General features: G+C 50.7%; 7 protein-coding genes across 7 annotated transcripts; 3 read left to right on the forward strand and 4 right to left on the reverse strand.

Moving 5' to 3' along the window:
* Positions 1-3,103: 3,103 nt before the first annotated feature.
* PpBr36_09890 (uncharacterized protein) lies at positions 3,104-5,734 on the reverse strand (the record flags this gene model as incomplete). The annotated part of the gene is made up of 3 exons (XM_029897009.1): positions 3,104-3,950; positions 3,973-4,353; positions 4,563-5,734. 3 exons carry the CDS (start codon positions 5,732-5,734, stop codon positions 3,104-3,106), a joined length of 2,400 nt encoding a protein of 799 aa, XP_029745397.1.
* A 1,041-nt stretch (positions 5,735-6,775) lies between these two features.
* On the forward strand, positions 6,776-6,913 carry PpBr36_09891 (uncharacterized protein; the record flags this gene model as incomplete). The annotated part of the gene is made up of 1 exon (XM_029897010.1): positions 6,776-6,913. The coding sequence occupies one exon, from the start codon at positions 6,776-6,778 to the stop codon at positions 6,911-6,913; it is 138 nt and encodes a 45-aa protein (XP_029745398.1).
* Positions 6,914-11,221: 4,308 nt separating this feature from the next.
* On the forward strand, positions 11,222-11,874 carry PpBr36_09892 (uncharacterized protein; the record flags this gene model as incomplete). Its single annotated transcript, XM_029897011.1, has 2 exons — positions 11,222-11,688; positions 11,748-11,874. 2 exons carry the CDS (start codon positions 11,222-11,224, stop codon positions 11,872-11,874), a joined length of 594 nt encoding a protein of 197 aa, XP_029745395.1.
* A 1,234-nt stretch (positions 11,875-13,108) lies between these two features.
* PpBr36_09893 (uncharacterized protein) lies at positions 13,109-14,288 on the reverse strand (the record flags this gene model as incomplete). Its single annotated transcript, XM_029897012.1, has 2 exons — positions 13,109-13,715; positions 13,813-14,288. The coding sequence occupies 2 exons, from the start codon at positions 14,286-14,288 to the stop codon at positions 13,109-13,111; spliced, it is 1,083 nt and encodes a 360-aa protein (XP_029745396.1).
* A 1,006-nt stretch (positions 14,289-15,294) lies between these two features.
* On the reverse strand, positions 15,295-15,675 carry PpBr36_09894 (uncharacterized protein; the record flags this gene model as incomplete). Its single annotated transcript, XM_029897013.1, has 1 exon — positions 15,295-15,675. One exon carries the CDS (start codon positions 15,673-15,675, stop codon positions 15,295-15,297), a length of 381 nt encoding a protein of 126 aa, XP_029745393.1.
* A 3,488-nt stretch (positions 15,676-19,163) lies between these two features.
* PpBr36_09895 (uncharacterized protein) lies at positions 19,164-19,592 on the forward strand (the record flags this gene model as incomplete). Its single annotated transcript, XM_029897014.1, has 1 exon — positions 19,164-19,592. One exon carries the CDS (start codon positions 19,164-19,166, stop codon positions 19,590-19,592), a length of 429 nt encoding a protein of 142 aa, XP_029745394.1.
* On the reverse strand, positions 19,314-19,751 carry PpBr36_09896 (uncharacterized protein; the record flags this gene model as incomplete). The annotated part of the gene is made up of 2 exons (XM_029897015.1): positions 19,314-19,640; positions 19,704-19,751. The coding sequence occupies 2 exons, from the start codon at positions 19,749-19,751 to the stop codon at positions 19,314-19,316; spliced, it is 375 nt and encodes a 124-aa protein (XP_029745391.1).

Consider the following 19,751-nt stretch of genomic DNA (forward strand, 5'->3'; position numbering starts at 1 on the left):
TTTTCTAGCACGTACATTCGTTTGGAGTGGGAAACAAAAATAGAAAAAAAAAGAAACAGAGGAAGAGAAAGACATTCTTATCCCTACAGCTCCTGCTCCTGTGATCCTCATGGTGGAAAGAAGCTAGAGCCAAGGACGTGGGCCCTTGTCGTTAGTCTCGAGGCTCCCCTGTTAATGACGTCCCTTAGAGTCAGAGGTCCCCTTTTACTACCCGTACGCCCCCCGTCTCACTCGAGCCCAGCTATTGGTATTTTGTGTGAGTGTTAGCGCCATGCCAGATGGCGGCGAGTTTGGGCACAAGTTTTTGACGTGCAGCATCCTATCTCAACGACATAGACAAATTTGCCATAGGAGGGTTTTATCGACCTTGCCACATCGAACAAGCGCACCCGCAAATCCTGGACATGGCAATTGCAAGCTGCTGAAAAATGTCACGCTCACATCCTTTTCTTTTATCTTTGGACACTCCTGCAACCGACGCTTGTTTCCCCATAGTATCTGGCGCAGCGAATAATATACTTTTGTCAACCGAGCATAAAGTCGGTCTAGGGTATCCTGTAAGGTGCAAATTCACCACCAACCCCCCCCCCTGTACCGGGGTTGCGTTCCGCCATGCAAGCCAAGGCGTGGTGGGAGTAAGGCGGGTGTACCGGAAGCCTCGAAGCCGGCAGTTTTCCATTATGGTTTCGGTTATTTGCTGTGAGTTTTTGGGATGCTCTTTTTTTTATTTTGTTTTTGTTTTATTCTTCTTTTATTCACGCCCTCGTCTCCTTCCTGGCTTGCTGCTCGGTGCTTGGCAACCTGCCTCTCCCTGACCGCCACCAAAGAGGGCTCACAACGTGTTTGCCGTTTGCTAGTCTGCACACGCCCCCTCTCTTTGTTCCCTAAATGGTAGAACTTCGGCGTATCCGAGAAAGGAAAAAAAAAGATATGTTGCTCATAATTCGCTCGGGAGAAAAACTGATCATCGGTATACGGATGCCTGATTGCGATCCTCACCGGTCTCACGAGACAAAAGCTCAGAGGCGGTGGCGGGCTGTGTTGGGCAGGGCCATGCGTCTTCTTTTCCTCACCTTTTTGCTTTCCATCTCTTCTCTTGTTGCGCCTTTCTCCTTCGGGGTGGGAAGATCAGAGATCAAGCCATGCTCTCGACAATCTCTACATGGCGTCGTCTTCTCAAATCTAATGTACTGTGCACTTTTACCGTACACAGCAGAGTCTCAAAATCTCGGGGATTTTCTTTCCTGGCTCTGGGGTGGTTGGTTTGCTTCGCCCTCGTCCGCCACCCAATCGTGCAGCTGCTCGTGTTCTTCTCGTTCGTCCTTTCGAACACAACCCCCCACCCAAACACCCCTGTATAGAACCGCACAGTAACGCCTGCCAGGAGGAGATTGACTTGCGTAACGTCCACCCCCTTTTCTGTCGAGGGTTGATGTGGTAAATGGTAGGTATTGGTTGGATGCCTAAACCCGACGCCTCACATAATGTTTCCCCGCCCCAGGGCAATGTATAAGCAAGTATCGAATCGGGGGCTTTGAGAAAGAAAAGAGCAAAAAAAAAAGACTTCTTCTCGGTCCCATTTAATCTCTATGTGGCTTCCCGTTAGCTAGGTCAAGTTCAGCTCGGTAAACCAAGGGTCTTTTTTTCTTTCTTTCTTTGCCGCCGGCAAGCACAAACAATGATGCAGGAACTTTGGGGGGGGGGGGGGGTTGGTTTTTATTGTGACGTCTCGCTTTGCCGGCAATCATCACACGGCCGGCAAATGCTGTCAAAAAAAGAAGCAAGACCTTGCTTAGTTGAAGGGACAGATCGACTAGATTGGGCGGATCGTACGATATTTCTCCCGGGGATCGTCGAGGCTAGCGTCTGGTTAGTTAGTTTTGCCAGCCTCGTGCGGCTGTCGCAACTATCACGGTTCATTGTCAACATGATACATTCGTATCGGACATGTCAGCATGGGGGAACACAAAAGAATTGTCATTAAATCATTGGAAATATCTATGGGTCTGGTATAGATACCGGTATCTCACTAGGAAAAGGGAAAACTCGGGCCGTGAAAAAATAAGCCCTATCTAAGCTGATGAGATAAGTTATATCCAAGGCTGGAAAACGAGATTTATTACATGGAAAATGAGAAACAAAACAGGATTAGCGACAGCGGAACCATCCAGGTATCATAAAGACCAACACAACAGAGTTTCCGAAAATCCTCAGCAGGGCCAGGAGCCCTCGAGTCCTCTGGTATAAATCCTATAATCTCGATCCGTAGAAAAAGGAAAAAAAAAAGCTGAGACAAAGGAAAGAGAAAGAAAGAACGAGATTGTTCCACACATCAACTAAGATGGAAATCGTATATCATCCATGATTATCCCACCAATCACCATTCTGACAAACAAGGAGAGCACAAAGCCTCCCCCATGCACTCCCTAGGGAGAAAAGAATCACGTCCCTCCTGTCTTCATAAGCCATAAAGTGAGCCCATCTTTTTCCCAAGCTGCTCCTCGCTGGGGTGTGCTGAGTGAGCATGGGCTCTACAAAAAGAAAATCGAGAGAATTAGAAAAGGAAGGAAAAGAGTACAGTGCATCATCTCAGAAAAGATGCAAAAGAAGGGGTGATCATCAGGGTCCAGGATCGTCACAGGGGCCTTCCCAGGAATTAGTTTTAGAGGGAAAAAAGAAAAGGGTCGCCGGCTGGCAAAGCTGGGAAGAGAAGAAACAAACACAGATCGGGACTATGATGCGAAATGAAAGAATAGAACGAAACAAAAAAAAAAAAAAGGGCTCAAGAGTGGATAAGCATTAGTCGGTTATGAAACATGGTCAAAAGGAAAACCGAAAAGGGGTCAGATCGGAAAATATGAAAAGAAGAAAAAAAAGTGCGCCCAAAAAGGGGGTACAAGAAAATGGAAAAAGTAAAAAGAAAGAACAAGACCATACAGTACCTCGAGCTAAGGCGCTGGCGTTAGTGATACATGGTTCCCACCCCGGAGTGAATTTCAGAACTTTTAATTGTTTTTTTTTTTTCTTCTCTTTTTTTCGGCACAACTCTTGATGTCCAAATATCCGGGGGGTGTGAAACAAGGAAAATAAAAAAAACCACAAGCTAGTGTTGCTGGCTGAGCCACCCAATGACCCTGGACTCGGTCGTATACTGTCGGGCCGGGTGCGATGCGCCAGGCAGCGGACCAGCAGCCACGGCGCTGGTGGTGGGCTCCAGCGACAAGGGGAGCGTGGAGGCGGAGCCGCGTCTCGACCGGATGGGCGGCGATGCCATGTACGTGGTCTCGGGCATTGGCTGGCCGTCGACGCTGCCGCGACGCCACTGGATGCGAAAGGGCTGCTCGGGCGCGTAGTTGTCGAGCAGCGCGTCGTAGGCGTGCGTCGGCCTGCTCGGAAGTAGATCCGACATTGCCCGCTTCAGCGCCGGGAGCGGGTTCATGCTATCAAAGGTGTAGGCGGGAGAGGTGGAAGATGTCGTTGTCGTCGGTGTCGCGGCTGCTTCGGACGACGCCGTGGAGGCGGGCGGCGCGACGGGCCGGAGGAGCGTGGCGGCGGTCGGCAAGGGCCCGAACTTGGTCCCTCGCGGCTCGGCGATTTGGACCTCGGCGATTGATCTGGCGACGAGCCCGCCCGAGGGCCTCCTCCCGCTCCTATCAATCGTAAATGGCCTCGAGGGGCGTCGGGATGCCGTGGTAGTGTCGGGGGCAGAGGTTGAGCTCTGTAACTCTTGGTCTGGCTTGATAGAGTCTGACTTGGCGCATGTTTGTTCCCTCGCCTGCTCGCCCTGTTCCTGATCCTCAACTGATTCGCGCTGCTCGTCGGCCCATTTGATCCGAACGTTGGAAGATGAGGGCAGGCTGGACTGCACCTCGGGGATGGGCTCTAGAGGACTAATGGGGCTCCGTTCAGCGGAGCGGATCAAGGAGCCACTGCCATGGCTAGTGCTGCTCCTGGCGGCGGGCGGAAAGTAACCGGCGGTACAGCGAGCCGATCTTGGTTGCGCCGTGGGCAACTCGGTCGTGGAAGCCGCCCTCTCTGAACTTGCGTGAGAGGTGGTGGTGGTGGTGGTGGCTGTCTGCAGCGGTGGAAGGTCGCCAGTCGAGCGGAGTGGCTGCTCTGGTGATGACGGGCCTCTGCTTTTCATCGCCGACCCAGGAGGAGGTGGTGGTGGTCGTCGTCCCCGTTGCCGTCTTGGGTCTGGGCAGTGATTCGCGGAGCTTCTCGAAGGGCCATCCGCCGGCGCCGCCTGCGGCCAAGCCCAGCCTTCGCCAAGCGGACGACGGTCGAGGTCCGCAGGGAGAGGACCCATCTCTTTCAGCGGAAAACCTGTTGGGCAGGGCCGAGAAGATTAACCTGTTAGCGAAAACTAAGAACCACCATTTTCGTTGAATTGCACCTTTTTTTTTTCTGCTGGGTTTTGAGCTCATCCCTGAAAAAGATTTGGACTTTCTAGGAAAATGAAGAGAGCAAAGAAGCAAAGCAAGAAAAAAGCAAGAAGAAATATCACCAATTCAAAGAAAAAAAAAACAAAAGAAATAAAAGGGACGGCAGGTGTGTCGAACCTCATTGCCGCCCGCTCGGACGCCAGGTAGAGCTCGTCCACACTGCCAGACGAAACCGAATCGCGCGCTCGTCTCTTACCGCGGAAAGGAGTCATGGTGACCTCCCCGAACTGGCCGGCCTGGCTCTTGGCAGCCCTTCGCATATCGGACTCGGCGGGCGATGGAGGTGCCTTGCGAGGCTGCTCACCCCATCCTGGAGCGAGCTCGAAGAGCGGCCTGGGGACTTCGTCCGTAATTATAGCGGGGGACCGCGTCATAGCTTCGACGACAAGGGACGAGCGGAACTCTGGATCCGACAGCGACCGCTTCGGCGAATACTCAAATCCGACAACACGCAGCAGCGGTTTATCGGCGTCGTACTCAACGGGTTGCGATCTTGACGACGGTTGTCGGGAGAAGGGGAGAATATTATTACCTGTTGGGTTGCAGCTTGGATTGCTTCCATATATGTGCAGGCCATTGGCTGGCACTGGCGGGGCTTGAGCATTTCTCAGGCCAGGCACTGTTGTATCCGACTGTGTGCGAAGTAATCGGCCGACCGCATGGGCTTCACCGGCCAAGTCGATTTGTAACCCTTGATCATGTCTGGGGTTGGAAGGGCGATTGGGCGCCCGTTCAGGCACTTTTTGCCACTGGTCCTGTCCTTTATAGTTGAGGTTTCTGGGATGCCGTGGGAGCCTCATATTCCCCGAGGTGGAAGAGCCCCTGGATCCGGGCTTCGACTTTACTGGAAGGACCGCAATAAGGGACGCTGGAGGGAGCATGTCTTCCTCTTCCTCATCATCATCGTCGATAGCGTTCTCCGGGAGTTGACTGGGTGACAGCCTGGGGAATGCTCGGGGGTCCAAAGGGGGCGGCGCAGGGTCGCTCTTCTTTTTGAGGATTGACCTTTCGGGGGATGGTCTCTTGGAAGACGGCGACAGATGCATGCGCACCTTTGACTTTTTGGTCTTGACCGAGACGGATCGCCTGTTCTTCTGAGTGGCGCGGATCGGAACCGAAGTTTCACTTGCATCGCAGGCAGTGATTGTATGGGACGATGTCGAAGACGCCGTGTTTGAAGATGCAACCGTAGTGATGCTGCCAGCATCTGAAGCTGGCGATGCAACTGGGGAAGTGTCCGGCGAGTGGGCACTATCCTCCGAGTTGTCTGTACCCACGCTTGTGTTCATCTGAGGTGAACTTGTTAACCAGATACTGCCAGCTTTTTTTTTCTTCCTGATCCTAGGACTGGACTATGCATACCTTGGCAGTGATATATGCTGCCGCTACTGCTCACAGCCTGCCACCAAAAGTCTTCTGCTCTTCGAGTGTGATGGCTGGTGTATCATGACCATGTCAGCCGTTGACACTGAAAAGACTGCTGGGCAGAAAGAGGACACGCGCGAGCACAAACCTTTTTAGACCTTATATGTATAGCGTAGAGTCTACGCCATCATGTCAGCCCGGTGAATCAAGACGCGATGACTGAGCATGTGGCGTTGGGGGGCACTGTGTAACCAACCTTTTTCAGAAATTTTAGGCATCAAGCGTCAGAACAACAAGTTTCCCTTCTGGGCGCAAAGACCGAGGACTGATCTTCTGTGGTATGGATGAGGTCTCGTGGGTATGAGTACTGATACGGCTGACGCCAGGCTGGTGTCATCGGACAGTGCCGAAAGGATGACAAGTCCGTGGTACCAAGCCGCGCAGCAGGCCCGTCGTTTGCAAGCGTACGGGGGGAGGCGCTGATGTGTGACAGAGAGACAGACAGACAGACAGACAGTTCAGGTTGCTTGGTGAAGCACCGAGGAAAGCAACCATATGTATTCCAGTCGCGGGCGGCGCAGGAGCTTGATAAAAACAAAGAGAAAACAAAAACCCAAGACCAGTCGTAAATTCAAGACCTGGGGCACACGAGACAGACGGCTAGACGATGATGATATACGGGGTAGGACAGGGAAGCAAGCAATAACTGGGCTGAAAGTCCCAAGGGATTATAGGGCAAGGGGGGGTATTGCCGCTGTCAGAGCTGAATTTGGAACTTTGCACACCCCCCTTCGATCAAGCATGGTGTGCAAGACAAACAAGCATCGGGTATCTTTGTATCGTCCGGTGGTAGCAGGGGGGCTCCCGGACATGGAAACATTAGCGGGAATTTCGTGAATGGTGCCCGTGGGCCGGGGGTTGTTTATCAACCATGTACCCGTAGCTGCACCCAGGCAGGCCAGGACATGCAAATAAAATGGAAGCCATATCCTAGAGGTGGCGTTTGCTGGGCTTCGGCTTTTAGCCCCGAAGCAAAACGGGTGACATTTGCGTGGGCAAGGCTCTCTCTCTCTCATGTCCATCTATGCACACACACCCCTTGATGGATATTTGGCGCGTGTTATGTTTGTCTATCTGCCTAACCCTCGCCTCGGTAAGGACAGAAAAACAGAGAAGAGGAATGTGAGTGAGTGATTTGAGTGTTGGCTTGAAAGGCCCACGGGGTTCGGAACACGTGCCAAGATGGCAAGTGGCTACAACAGAACCCCGCGACCGTGGGGGGCACAAAAGAGCGAAAAAAAGATACAGAAACAACTCATCGTTGCGAGAAGGGGAGAAGGTTGCGAGACGTTTGGCAAATACCAAGAGAGTGATACGTCAAAAACGAGAGCGGAGGATGCGACCGTTCTGTAATTGCTTTTTCTTGTTCATTTTTTTTTTCCCCTGTGTGTGTGCTGGCGGATAGTGTTAACCCTCGCCCGCACCGGCGAATTGGAAGTGGCCGTTTTGCCATTTCTTGAGGGGACACCTTTCCGTGGGCGACATTCCAACCTATCAAGCCCACAAAAGCATAGATGCTCAAGGCTGGGCCATGTTATTACCATCCATGCTGTCTCGGTGGATAGTAGTTTGTGTTGCGCATGTACAAGCGCAGTAAACCAACCGCAGGTGGTCTGGAGATTTTTGCCTGCCCATCAGAATCTGTCAAGCCCAACCAACCAGGCCTGTCAACATAGCTGTTCGTTCGAGTTGAAACCTGACGACACGGCCGAGCAAAGAGATCAGTGAAACAATTATTCGCCAAAAGGGCCGAACGAACAGAGACGCTTGCTCAGATTCCCGCGCGCATTAAAGTTTCGATGGTCAACAACCGTTGCTCACCGCAAAAACATGCTGGGCGACGAGCGATGGTCGAGTGCGGGAGGCTCAATCAATGTTGAAGTGTGGCACACCATCCGGCAGATAGACAAAATCCAAGATACATGGGTAAGAGATACAAGATACACTACTACCATACCAACCTGCCCTTTTGCGACCATGTTCCCCATGGGCAGCGACGCCAGTGAGAGAAAGCAAAGAAATGGACGATGGAAAAAAAAATAAACGAATAAAAATTCCTAGATTGGTTGACCTTGATGGACGGGTCGCTGAATGGCCAGATAAATGGAAGGAGCGCGGTAAAGCGGGAAGGATGGTAGTGACCCCTACCCTTGAGACAACAAGAGAAACATAAACTTGAGCCACTTACGCATGTCGAACATGCCTCGCGCTCTCACAGTTGAGCGAAAGCAAGTGGAAAATATGACAGATTCAGCAAAGAAAAAAAAAAAAAAAAACAGAAAACGAGAGATGATTAGAGCAGCAGGAAAAGAAAGAAACATCAACCAGGTTCAGCCCAGAGCAGATGCCCCACATTTAGACGCAAGGAAATATGCCACGGAGGGTAGGCTTTGACCAGTAGTTACCGATTTGGGACTTTGAGCGCACCCAATCAAGGTAAGCAAGCACTACAGCCCAGTCAGTATCTGGCATGAACGGGCGGGTTTTTGACATTGTACTTGACCGTGAAAACAAGCTGAAAAAAGCACCTTTTTGCCCCTCAGAATATCATGTGGAAGCAAAGTAAAGCCTGCCCCCAATTCAACCAGAGCAGTTTCCAACGAGAATAGCAAGTCGCTAGGGATGGGTGGGTCCCAAGGGGGGTTCGGGGACCGGCAGATAATTACCTGCAAACCAAAAAAAAAAAAAAAAAAAAAAAAAAAAAAAAAAACCTGTACCCACCTCAACCAGCCCGACCGATATTTGTCACCATCCATACTATCCGGTTGCTAGGCTAAGTTTTGTAAGGTAACATAGGAAATAAGATATTGATGAGACGACACACTCCCGGCCGGGGACCATGATCCGTCATCCGAAGAACCGTCCAAACGGTTGGGGGTTTTTTCTTGCTTAGTTAACCACCTTTCAGGTACCGATCCGTACCACCACGTCCATCGTCATTACAGCAAGGTCTATTGGCAGGCAAGGTCAACCGGCAGGCAAGGTGAATGGAGTCAATGCCGGTTCATGCCCAACATACGCCTGCCTGCAAGCCTCGAGTGGATAAGGCAACCAAGCTAGATTCTTTTGAAATTGGAACTGACCAAACCATCGAATCTGGGGAATCAGACGCGGGGGCGTACAAAGTCACAGGCATCAATTGCATGGGTATCTATCTATACGGAGTGCGAGGAGGCACAAAACTACTTTGTTGAAATTTCTTTTTTACTTCAATTCTCACCCTCGCTATAACGGACAAGCGATTATATGTCGAGTACTTGGTAATAGTGCATATATGCCCCGCTGCCCGCTGGTGTTAAATTTACAGTGGTTAAAAAATAATCAAAAAGGAAAAGAAAAAGAAAAAAACACGGGAATTTGTCCTCAGAAATAGACATGCTTGTGCAACCACACCTTAAACCTCTGGAACTAGCGATGCGCCTCACCTGTTGTGGGGCGGTGTAGACCTTCTGAATGACCCATGGTTTGACGCCTAGAGCTCCAATCCTCCGGCTTCCACACCCGCTCTTCGTTTTGTGTACTGCCCAGGCGGGGCAAGATCGACCCCTCTGGCGTCATCAATCCCAACGAGTCCAGCAGGAAATAATTGCCAATTGACTAGTCCGGTCCTGTCCAGTCTAGCCCGAAACCGCAAAAGTGACTTCCACCAATAAATAACAAGAACAACGGGCGACAAGAAAACCACTACCGGGGGATGGATTTATGAGGGAGAAAAAAAAAAAAAAAAAAAAAAAAAAAAAAAAAAAAAAAAAAAAACACCAATTTTACCGAAGAAAATGAAAAGAAATCAGACGCGCGTAGGTTATGACGATGGACGACAAAACCATTTACCAACGAACAAACTGACCAACGATCAACTCAAACAACCCCATTCCTTGCACTCCACGTTTTCTCTTTACCCATGTTCCCCAAACCTCACTGCAAGCCATGCAATATTTTATTATTATTTTGTTCTTCTCCGGTTACCGGCATTTGATAATTATGGCAGGAATATGGGGTTGCCGAGTAATGGCGCGTAAAGGGCAAAACAGAAAAAACATCAAAACATTATTGGGTACTTGGTTCATACCGTTTACGTAGTGGCCATACAAAGCAACACAACACAACCAACTCGAACCTTGGGCCCTCTTCCCACGCCCCCATAGCCCGGGCTGAAACTTGAAGTGCGAGTGGCTTGCCACTTTGGTATCCAGTGAATGAGTGCCTTTGCCGTGCGACGTGAAAGAAAAAGGGCGTCGATATCGAACTATTGTACACGTCGCGCCGGGCGAGACTAGAGAGAAAAAAAAAAAAAAAAGATAGAAACGAAAGAAGTAGACATGTATGAAATTAGTTTTGAACAACCCCATACATTCTGATTAGCTACTCATGCACCTCATGTACAGTCGTACTTCCTTGTGGCAGGCCTTTCAAATCTCTCCCTTGGGTTCTGGATTCGACAAAAAGAGACACCATGGGACTGCATGGGCGTGCCGTCTGATTCAGGAGAAAAAGAAAAGAAAAAGAAAATCGCTCTTCTCCCCCCCTCTCGCGTGGGAAATTAACCCAAAACAAAATCACCCACAGTCCCGGGAGATTCATATCTGTGCTGTGTTGTCATCGGCGATAGGGAGGTGTCATGCATGTCTCGCGAGAGAGAAAAAAAAAATTTGGTGGCGGTGTAGATTATCGTGTCATATCTAGTGCCGACGCGGGAACACCTACGGTTACTTGGAATCCGGTCAGATCTTTTGCTGTTTTCTTTTTCTCCCGCAGAGTCTCTGAACCCACTGACGCAATAGGTAAGCATAGAAGAAAATGTTCTTACACTCACGTGTTTTGCTTGATACAGTCGTGGAAACAAACACCAAAACAGCTTACTGTAACTCTAACTTGCGTTCGTCCCATCTCGATTTCTAATTTGTTTTGGGAACGGGTAGCCCCGAACAGGAATTCGGGACCGTGGGGTTCAGCATCGTCCATCATCCAATCACTTTACTTGCCAAGCAAACCATAGCCTCCTTTCTGGAAAGAAGCTGTCAGCTTCCTTTGGCCCCCAATTTTCAGGATTTAGACAGTCAGGCATAAGGCCATTTAGGCACGACCATCAGAAGCACGCAGTGCAGCTCATCTGGATAATCAATCCCCTGCCAGCCCGACCGTGCCTCATCAACACTGCAAAGCTGATTCCCTTGATCCAAGGAATCCTTCTGTGTGCCGCCAGAATGCGCATTTTAGCACCAAAAGATGGGTGTATATAGAATAGTAGCATTGCTTGCCTTCTCCCGAGGGTCGACCTCGCAAGGAAGCTATGCAGGGCCAGGCCGCATCATTGCCAGTCTCGTAGATACCAAATACCGCCTTTGGCTTTGATGACAACCTCCCTACAGACCACAGCTGCCCCCTCCCACAAAGAACGGAGGCAACATGAATCTCCAAACCCTCCTCCTGGGGCTCCTCGCAGCGACACCGTGGCTGTCGGCCTCGTGCCCGGCCAAGAAGCCACCGGGGCCTGCGGACGGCGCGGTCCTCCGCATCATGGCGCTGGGCGACTCCACGTGGGCGCGACCAACACCGACGGCTACCGCAAGCGGCTCGCGACGGAGCTGGAAAGAGTAGCCAACGTCTTCATGGTCGGCACGAAGCGCACCAGCGACTTTGGCGAGGGGGACGGCGAGTTCGAGCGCCTGCTCGTCGACGTCCGCGCCGCCGCGTCTAGCGATGCCGTCGTCATCGCCAGCACCATGATCCCCGCGCAGGGCGACGAGGTCGTGAGCGCGATGAACAGGGACTATGTCGCCCGGCTCGAGAGGCTCGCGGCGGCGGACGAGCGGATAAGGTGGGGTGGATCTTTGGCGGCGTCAGAGATGCCCAGGCCAGGTTGGATCACATCCCCAGCGCTGGCAACTTTCGGGATGAGTTGCATCCAAACGACAAGGGGTATGCTTTCATGGCGGACTGTTGGGTCGAGCCCATCAAGGTTGCTGAGGTGTTGGGATTGATCAAGAAGCCGGACGAGATCTAGGTTTTTTTTTCTGTCTTTAGGTTTAGATCTAGAGCTGCGTAATAGCTAGTTTTGAATGGTAGCGTGTAAGCCCAAGACTAAGTAAACAACACCCGTCGGCTCATTTATTATCTACTCTGTACGTGGAATTTGGCTCCGGCAAGGTATCCGTATGGCTTTTTTTCTTTGCTAGCTTCATACATGTCCTAATTTTACGGTCGTCCATGTCATCACAACTTTTTTTTTTGTATAGAATGTAAGCTAAACTAACGTAAACCCTAGACTAGTATGGAACTCTACAGTCGATAACCTAAACTCCGGACCTGCAGAATGCACCCAAACGGTGTAGGAAATAGACAAAATAGACACAAAAAAGTCAAATTGACCCGGCAGGCAAATAGTCTCAACAAGGGCGTGTCAACATTCAGAGATTCGGAAATAGGGCGCTACCACTACACTTGTCTCGCTCCTCCCACACACCCACCCCATCACAAGCATACGCCAGCAAAATTTCGAGTACGACGCCATCGTCGGGGATGACAAGAGAGAAAAAAGGCATTGTGCTCCTCAGGGGAGGGTATACGACTTGTATTACTCCCCCAACCCATTGGAGNGGGGGAGGGAGAGCCAAATCGGCGACGTGTCTCGCATCTTTATAGCAGGTTGTTCAAACTCTGTCTTTTTTTGTCCTTCGGGCCACGCACCAGAAACAGGCAGATCTAGCGAGAGAAGAGGGTCGATCAGGTGGGTGGTTTTGTGTCTTTGCACGACGTGAACCGTCAAAAGGGGTTGCCAGTGGCATCTTTTTCGTCTTCTCCCTCCCCACCTTGTGTATCCCGAGAAAAGGGTCTCTGCACAACGGCGGGCTGTGAGACCGAGATAGATATTATGCAGGATCGATTGCAGGAATTGTTTTTTTTTTTTTTTTTTTTTTCAGGAATTCTTATTATTTTTGATCAGGGATCTGGCTTTTCCGTTGGTGTTGCTATGCCACCCACCCTTCGTGTATAGTTGCTCTCTATTTTGAGGCTGAGACGTGGCTCTTTCCAGGGCAGGGAAAATAATTATGTACTGCTCTAGTCTAGAAATCCATTCATGTCTACAAGAACAGATGTAATACTTCAGAAACTAACGCCAGAGGTAGAGAGCATGACGAAAATAGAACGCTTCCAAGATGTTATCGCATTATGTCGCGGCAAGCATGCCGCTTCAAGAAAGCCTCCGCGGCCCAACCCCCCTCCCCCTTTCTCCGTCATCAGATGACAGTGTAACCGCCATCGACACGGATGTCAGCCCCGGTGACGTAGACGGACGCGTCCGACAGCAGGAAGGTCACGGGACCCATGAGGTCCTCGGGCGCGCCCATCCTGCCCTGGGGGATGAGGCTGGTCCACTTCTTCTTGAGGTCGGGCTTGTCGTCGAGGATCTTCTTGGTCAGGGCGGTGAGCATGTAGCCCGGGCTGATGCAGTTGACGCGGATGCCGGCGTGGGCCCACTCGACGGCCAGGCTGGCGGCCAGGTGGCGCACGGCGGCCTTGGCGCTGTTGTAGGGGGCCTGGGGCTGCGGCACGTTGACGATGGCGCCGCTCATGCTGCCGATGAAGACCATGCTGCCCGCCGCCTGGCGAGCCATCAGGTGCTTGGCCACCGCCGTCGCGAACAGGTACGTGCCGTCAAAGTTGACGCCGAACAGCTTGCGCATCCGGTCGATCGGGTACTGCGTCGCCTCAAAGTTCTCGGTGAAGCCGGCAGATGTCACCAGGCTGTCGATCTTGCCGTGCTGCGCGAGGACGTCGTCGATGCAGGCGTTGACCGACTCTTCCGACGACACATCGGCGTAGTGTGCCGTCACCTTGGGTAGCCTGTTTTTCCATTGCATCTTGTTGTTGGTTTTGTGTGCACTCGACGAGGTCTGTTGAGTAGTTTAGAGAGGGGAAAAAAAAAAAAAAAAAAACCTACCTCGTCGCCTCGGGATTCTCCCTCCTAAACTGCTCAACAATCGCATCCGCCTGCTCCCTCGCCTCGTCGAGGTTGAGATCGACAATGGCCAAGTCGGCCCCGCTGACCACCATGCCCTGGCCCATGACGAGGCCGAGCCCCCGCGCTCCGCCCGTGACGACGCCGACCTTGCCCTGCAGCGAAAAGGTGGCCAGCGTGGGCTTGACGTTGACGCCCGCGCGGCCGGCGCCCTTGATGGGTGCCGACGACGGCAGCTCGTGCGCCTCCGGGTACTCGACCGTCACGCTGGCGTCGGTCCGCGCGTAGCTGCCCGCCGTCTTGGGGTGGTCCTTGTCCTTTGTGTCTGGGCGCAGGTTGCTTGCGCTGTTGGTTATGGTGCGGGCGGCGGTGGAGGTCAGGATGGTGCCTGTGATTGGGCGACCACTGGGTAGCAGCGCCAGCCTGGAAGCTGCGCGGGCGACTTTTGCTCCTAACATTTTTTTTTTTTTTTTTTTTTTTTTTGAGTTGAAAAGTCAATTGACGGTGCCGAGGATTGAAAAGGCAAGCCGTCGTCGTCCTTCAGTAGTAGATACTGAGAAAACGCACCGACCCCAACGTATCGTATGCTTCTGTGGCTCGCCCAAATTGCGCCGGTCGCTTTTGCTCCGTACCTGCAGGAAGGTTACAAGCCAGCAGGTTATTTAGTGGGGGTTGGCTTTGTTTGGTGGGGATGCACTCAGTACAAGGGTGTGATGCTCGACCGGTAGAACTCGATCGAAGATTTCCCAAGGTGCCCAATACAATGCGCAATCAATTAATAGAGAACGAAGAGAAAAAGAGAAACCGGGCTCGACAGACCACCAACCTCATTTGAGAGATCAATCCTTCTCTCAGCCAGAACAACCCCCCCAAGACTTGTACCGAGCAATATCAGCGATCGGTCTAGGCGCTTCTCCCCGCAAAACCCCTTGTCCTCCTCATGACCACTTTTTGCCGCCCAAATCTAGAACTTTCTCCACCACCCCCAAGCTCCTCCCCAAACGTGCATGTTTTTCTCTTCTCGGCGGTGAGGAGTGGTTTGTCTCTGTTCCTATTAATGCAACCTCTGTACCGATCGCTTGCGGAGTTTCCAAGTCGGGTAACCCGGATTCCGATACCGGATCCATCAATTAATTGCATGGGGGGGGGGGATAGATAGCCCAGTGGCAGAGCTACGATTTTCACGTTTTACCACGAAAGGATGTCATTGCCTTATTGCATAGAAGCAAGACGAATTTGCATGGCAATGCCGAGACGATGAGAGGATGCCCCAAGTTCCGCCGGCTGCATTATGTATGTATGTATGGCCTTGCAACGAATTTAACATGACATGGCTGGTAGCGACAGCGGTATCATGGTAACTGGAGAATCTGGGCTCGGTGTAGGAGGCTTTATTAGGCTTTATTATTTCCTGCCCTAGTAACGCTGGTAAAATTTTTGGCGGAGCTGAGTCAAGATCCGCAATCACCACGTCATATCCGAGCCAGTCATGACCTTGAGCTTGCTGCGATCCATAAACGTCTCCTCGTCCGCGCCTATTGCCTCGTAGCGCTTGGTGATCTCGGCGAGGTATTCGTCCCGGTGCTGCATGTCCCGAAAAGTCACGCAGGACACGGCGTCATAGTCTCCCGGTCCGACGGGCAGAGACGCAGCCTTGCCGTCGTCACGGTAGTACCGCGCATAGCTCAGGGGCAGGACTTGGGCTCCGCAGCCCGCCTCGACGAGGGAAATGACCCAAGGCGCGTGCCTCGTCTCAAAGTATGTCTTGAAGTCCTCGAGCGTCGTGCCGGGCTTCCGTGTCACGAATGCTATGATGGTGACTGGTGATGGCGTAGCTGAGAGCATAATGGATAGAACTGCCGTTAAGGGGGGCGATTATTCAGCGTTTTCTGGATTATCTTTTGGATGTGCTGCCTTTTGACTGATGTATTGGTTGTCTATTGAATACAAGCGTAAACGTTCGTCGTTTTATGCGGCCAAGAAACGCTTGCGATGTTTGTAATGGGTTATATCTAACAGATACTTGGCCGAATCATCTACGTGGCCTCTTGTATCTCTTATTCAGCAGCCTAGGCGTTAGCTTGGGTGGACGTGGGTCCAGGTGGTGAACTGGTTGGTTGGATCGTATCGCAATCCACAAACTAAGCAGGCAGTTGTCAGCTTTTTGCGGCTATCCTCTTATCAAAAAAGACCCTTATCAGAAGACTCAAACGATCCCATCATACTCCTTCAATGCTCTCCGCCATCTTTCACTGATGTACACCCACCTAAAAATAGCACGTTGTCTTTTGACAGAAGCCGATCTTGGGGGGGAGGAAATTCAAAGCCTGGCTTGTTCTAGGGCATGTACAGCTACATAGCGGCGGTCGGCAAATGTATTCTAGCCGAACCCTGAGTCCGAAGATCTTTGCAGTGATTGTATTTCCATGGGGCATATGACGATACCAGATGGGACTTTTCAAGACGCAACGGGCTCTTATATTTGCTTAGATTTACTGACACACTGCTTTGATAGCTACGCTCCTCGAGTCTGAGCCGATGCAGGCCAGATTAGGCATGCCGATAACTGCCCATGATGCAATCTTCATGTTGCAACTGCCGCTGAAGCCAAGTATCTTGTATGGCATTGTAGATGTATGGCACTCTAATGCTCAGAACAGGAAATCAAGCCACCATCTTATATGCAGCCCGCCGGATTCATCGCCACCCGAGCTCTAGCATCGAGTCTACAATACAACTCAGCGACGAAGGTTTGACACATTGGAAGTTCTGAGAAAGAATAAATTCACAACAAAGATCCACAGGATAACACCAAAAGGAAAAAAAAAGCTGAACCGGTTTTATGAGAAAATCATAGAAATATAAGCGTGGACATTTCTGTCTCCCGTTAGTCGGTTTAAAAGGGTTATAATGATGAAAAAGAAATCCAGCAGGTCCACTCGGTCTACCATTGTCTCCTGTGGTCCCCTTCCCATCGGGCTAAAATCTCTTGATTGGGTGCCAATGGCCGCCGAGAGTATGCAATCACGATGGCTCACATTTGTGATTCACAATACAGAGAAAACCCTCAGTCTCCCAAATAAAAGCCAGTATATGCGGGCTTACCCTCCCTGGTGATTACAACGCAGCATTGCTGTTAAACGGATTTGAAGGAGCCAGCAGATTTGAGAGCCACTGCAGACAAGCTTGGAAAAAGACAAGATCTGCGCCGAAAAAAGAAAAAAAAAAAGTATTTCGGTTCGTTGGTGAAATCGAGAAGCGACAGCAAGTCCTGGTCAACACGGCAACGCCGTTCAAAAGTGTGCCAAATATCGACTCGAAAAATCACGCGCTAGGTTTATTTTAGTATTTGACAACTCAGATTCCCCGCGATACAGGGAATATAAACTCTGGTCGCTAAATACGCCTTGTTTTGCTGGGACTCGGAAATGACCGTTTTTACATAGTTGCCAAGCCCGAAGACCTACTGGGACGTTGTTTAACTTACTCGTGGTGCGGCGAGTAATTTTACCGACAGCGAGATAAATATACAATTATCGGCTTCTTACGAGCCCATGACCCAGGGAACCTGTTCTCGGCTTTGAAAATGTCAAAATGATTCCCAACTCCACAACGATCTACCTAACCTGCCCCGAACCGGCAGCAATTGAACATAATTACATTACAAAAAAAAAAAAAAAAAACAGCAGCAAGATGAGTTTTTGGAGATAGTACATAGAAATTAGACTTGATGCGTTTCTCCCAGTCCGTGCCCGACATTGAGTTGAACCGTTTTCTCGGGCATAGGTTCTCCGTCGGGATAACCAGGTTTAAAACTGTCTCCTCCATTTTTCCCTTTCCCGTCCGGGAAATATCTTCCCCTCAACTCCCACCCTTTAGCAACGTCACTGCATACTGGGCGGCAGCGATTATTCGCTTGACAACTGAGTCCGCCAAGCTTGAAATCCGCTCCCACGACAGGGAAGGCTCGGGGGATAACATCACTACCAATGTCGAGTGTAATAAAGCATTTTTGATTGGGAGCTCCCGCAAGGGCGCCGGCCGGGATGAGGGCGATGGCAACTGCGCCAGCGAAAAAGGTGCCGAATTGCATGGTGTAATTAGGTACGAGTAGGTAAATGAGCGACGTGCTGAAGAAGCAAACGAATGTAAAAAATTGAACCAAAGTCTGTACCAAAAGAATGTACGTGGTTAAGTTGGTAAATCTGAAGCAATTTTTACAAGGACAAGACCGACTTTACATGACGGGATATATAGGAGGAAAAGGGCAGGAGATCAAGAGTGTGCTTGTCTACGGACGAAATGATTATACATACCTACTAGTCAGTACGCGGCTGCTCACCAAAATTACCCAAAATAGAAATAGAAACAACGTATAAATGACTAAGGGAAAACTAAGCCTAAAGCTGAAGTTGGGCACATGCATCAGCAGCCATTTGTTAAGTGTTTATGATTAAAGAAGGGTTTGGGATAGGGCTAGCGTGATGGGATTGGATGTTGTGTTTAGAGATAAAATTTCTTCTTTTCCTCGCTGGAATTTTGGAATTAAACCTCCAGCTTGTTGCGGACGAAGCACAACTCCAGGGTTCTTAGCGCCAAGGAATGGACGGACCGGGAAACGAACTGAGGCTGAATTTGAGTTTCTGCACGCATGATTTGGTATCCAGCACTTTGGTGGGCAGCTGATCGGCTTGGCAGGCCAAGTGAGTGCCGAGAAGGATTTTTCATACGCACTAGCGACCTCGGCTGAAAAGGCTAGCAAACGCATACCTGTACTTCCACTGGCCCCAGTGACCATGATGAGATTTTTGGCGAGAAAATTAATCTGTTGAAAAAAAAAAAAAAAAATTGACTGCATGATAGCCATGGTGGGCGGCAATCCTTTTATCTCAAAGAGTTGCTGTAGCCCAAACGGCCTTGCCTGGGTTCACCGCCTGGAACTATGCAACCAGTCGGAGGTGACCGATGTGTATTATGATGCCACGTCAGATCGAATATGGAATCTGGCCCTTCTCGCTTACAGAGCGCTCTTGACTGCAATCTTCTGACATGTTCTAGGAGACAGCAAACTGGGGAACATGCTCGTATTTAAGAGTCCGGAAACTCTGGCTTCACAGAGGCTCAGACTTTGTGAAGTGAGTCGGATATCAGGCAAAAAGCCCTCTCGCCATTCTGAAAGAAACAATCGTGTTACGAAAGCAGTAACCTGGTCGCCTGCCGAAAGGTGTAGTTGACGAATGTCCCAGTCCAGTCTTGTTTTGGTCTTTGCTTAGAAAACTAACATTATGGAAATTCGCAAGAGCAACTAAGGGAAGGACGGCCCAGATGATGCAATGAAGTGGATTTGGATCCTAGAAAAGAAGATCTTGGCAACTATTGCAAAAGTTCTACTGGCAACGGGGATATGGCTGGACAAACGACTCCTGATGTTCAGGGAAGAGGTTCTCGTGCCGCTGGATACGATGTACCAAGAATTAACCTGGCTACAAGAAGAAAACCAGAGGCTGGAAGCGCAAAATCGACAGCTCCAAGCCGAAATAAAAGAGAGGGATCAACTCGATAGCCAACAGGAAGAGGACGACGACATTCATCTGGAAGTTGACCATCTCTTCGAAGATGTCCGGATACTGGTTCAGATCGCCAGAAAACGGACCGGGAGTCAGCGTCGGACGCCTCATATCAGCCCGGATGATGCCTTTGAGGTATGCCAGAGAATACTCCCAAGCCTCAAGAGGCACAATGAGCCCGACGCTCAATTTTAAAGCTCTCGCGCGAGAGCCAGACAAGTGTTCGGATGTTCTCCCAAGGGCCTTTTGGCAGTCGTGATGATGAGATCAACCCTCTAACCGTCTGCAAACAGGATATGTAGCTACCAGCCAGAACTTGGCGTCGAGCACGGCATGAGAAGAGTCCAGATGCAT

This window comes from Pyricularia pennisetigena (assembly GCF_004337985.1).
Source record: "Pyricularia pennisetigena strain Br36 chromosome 7 map unlocalized Pyricularia_pennisetigena_Br36_Scf_7, whole genome shotgun sequence".
NCBI lineage: Eukaryota > Fungi > Ascomycota > Sordariomycetes > Magnaporthales > Pyriculariaceae > Pyricularia > Pyricularia pennisetigena.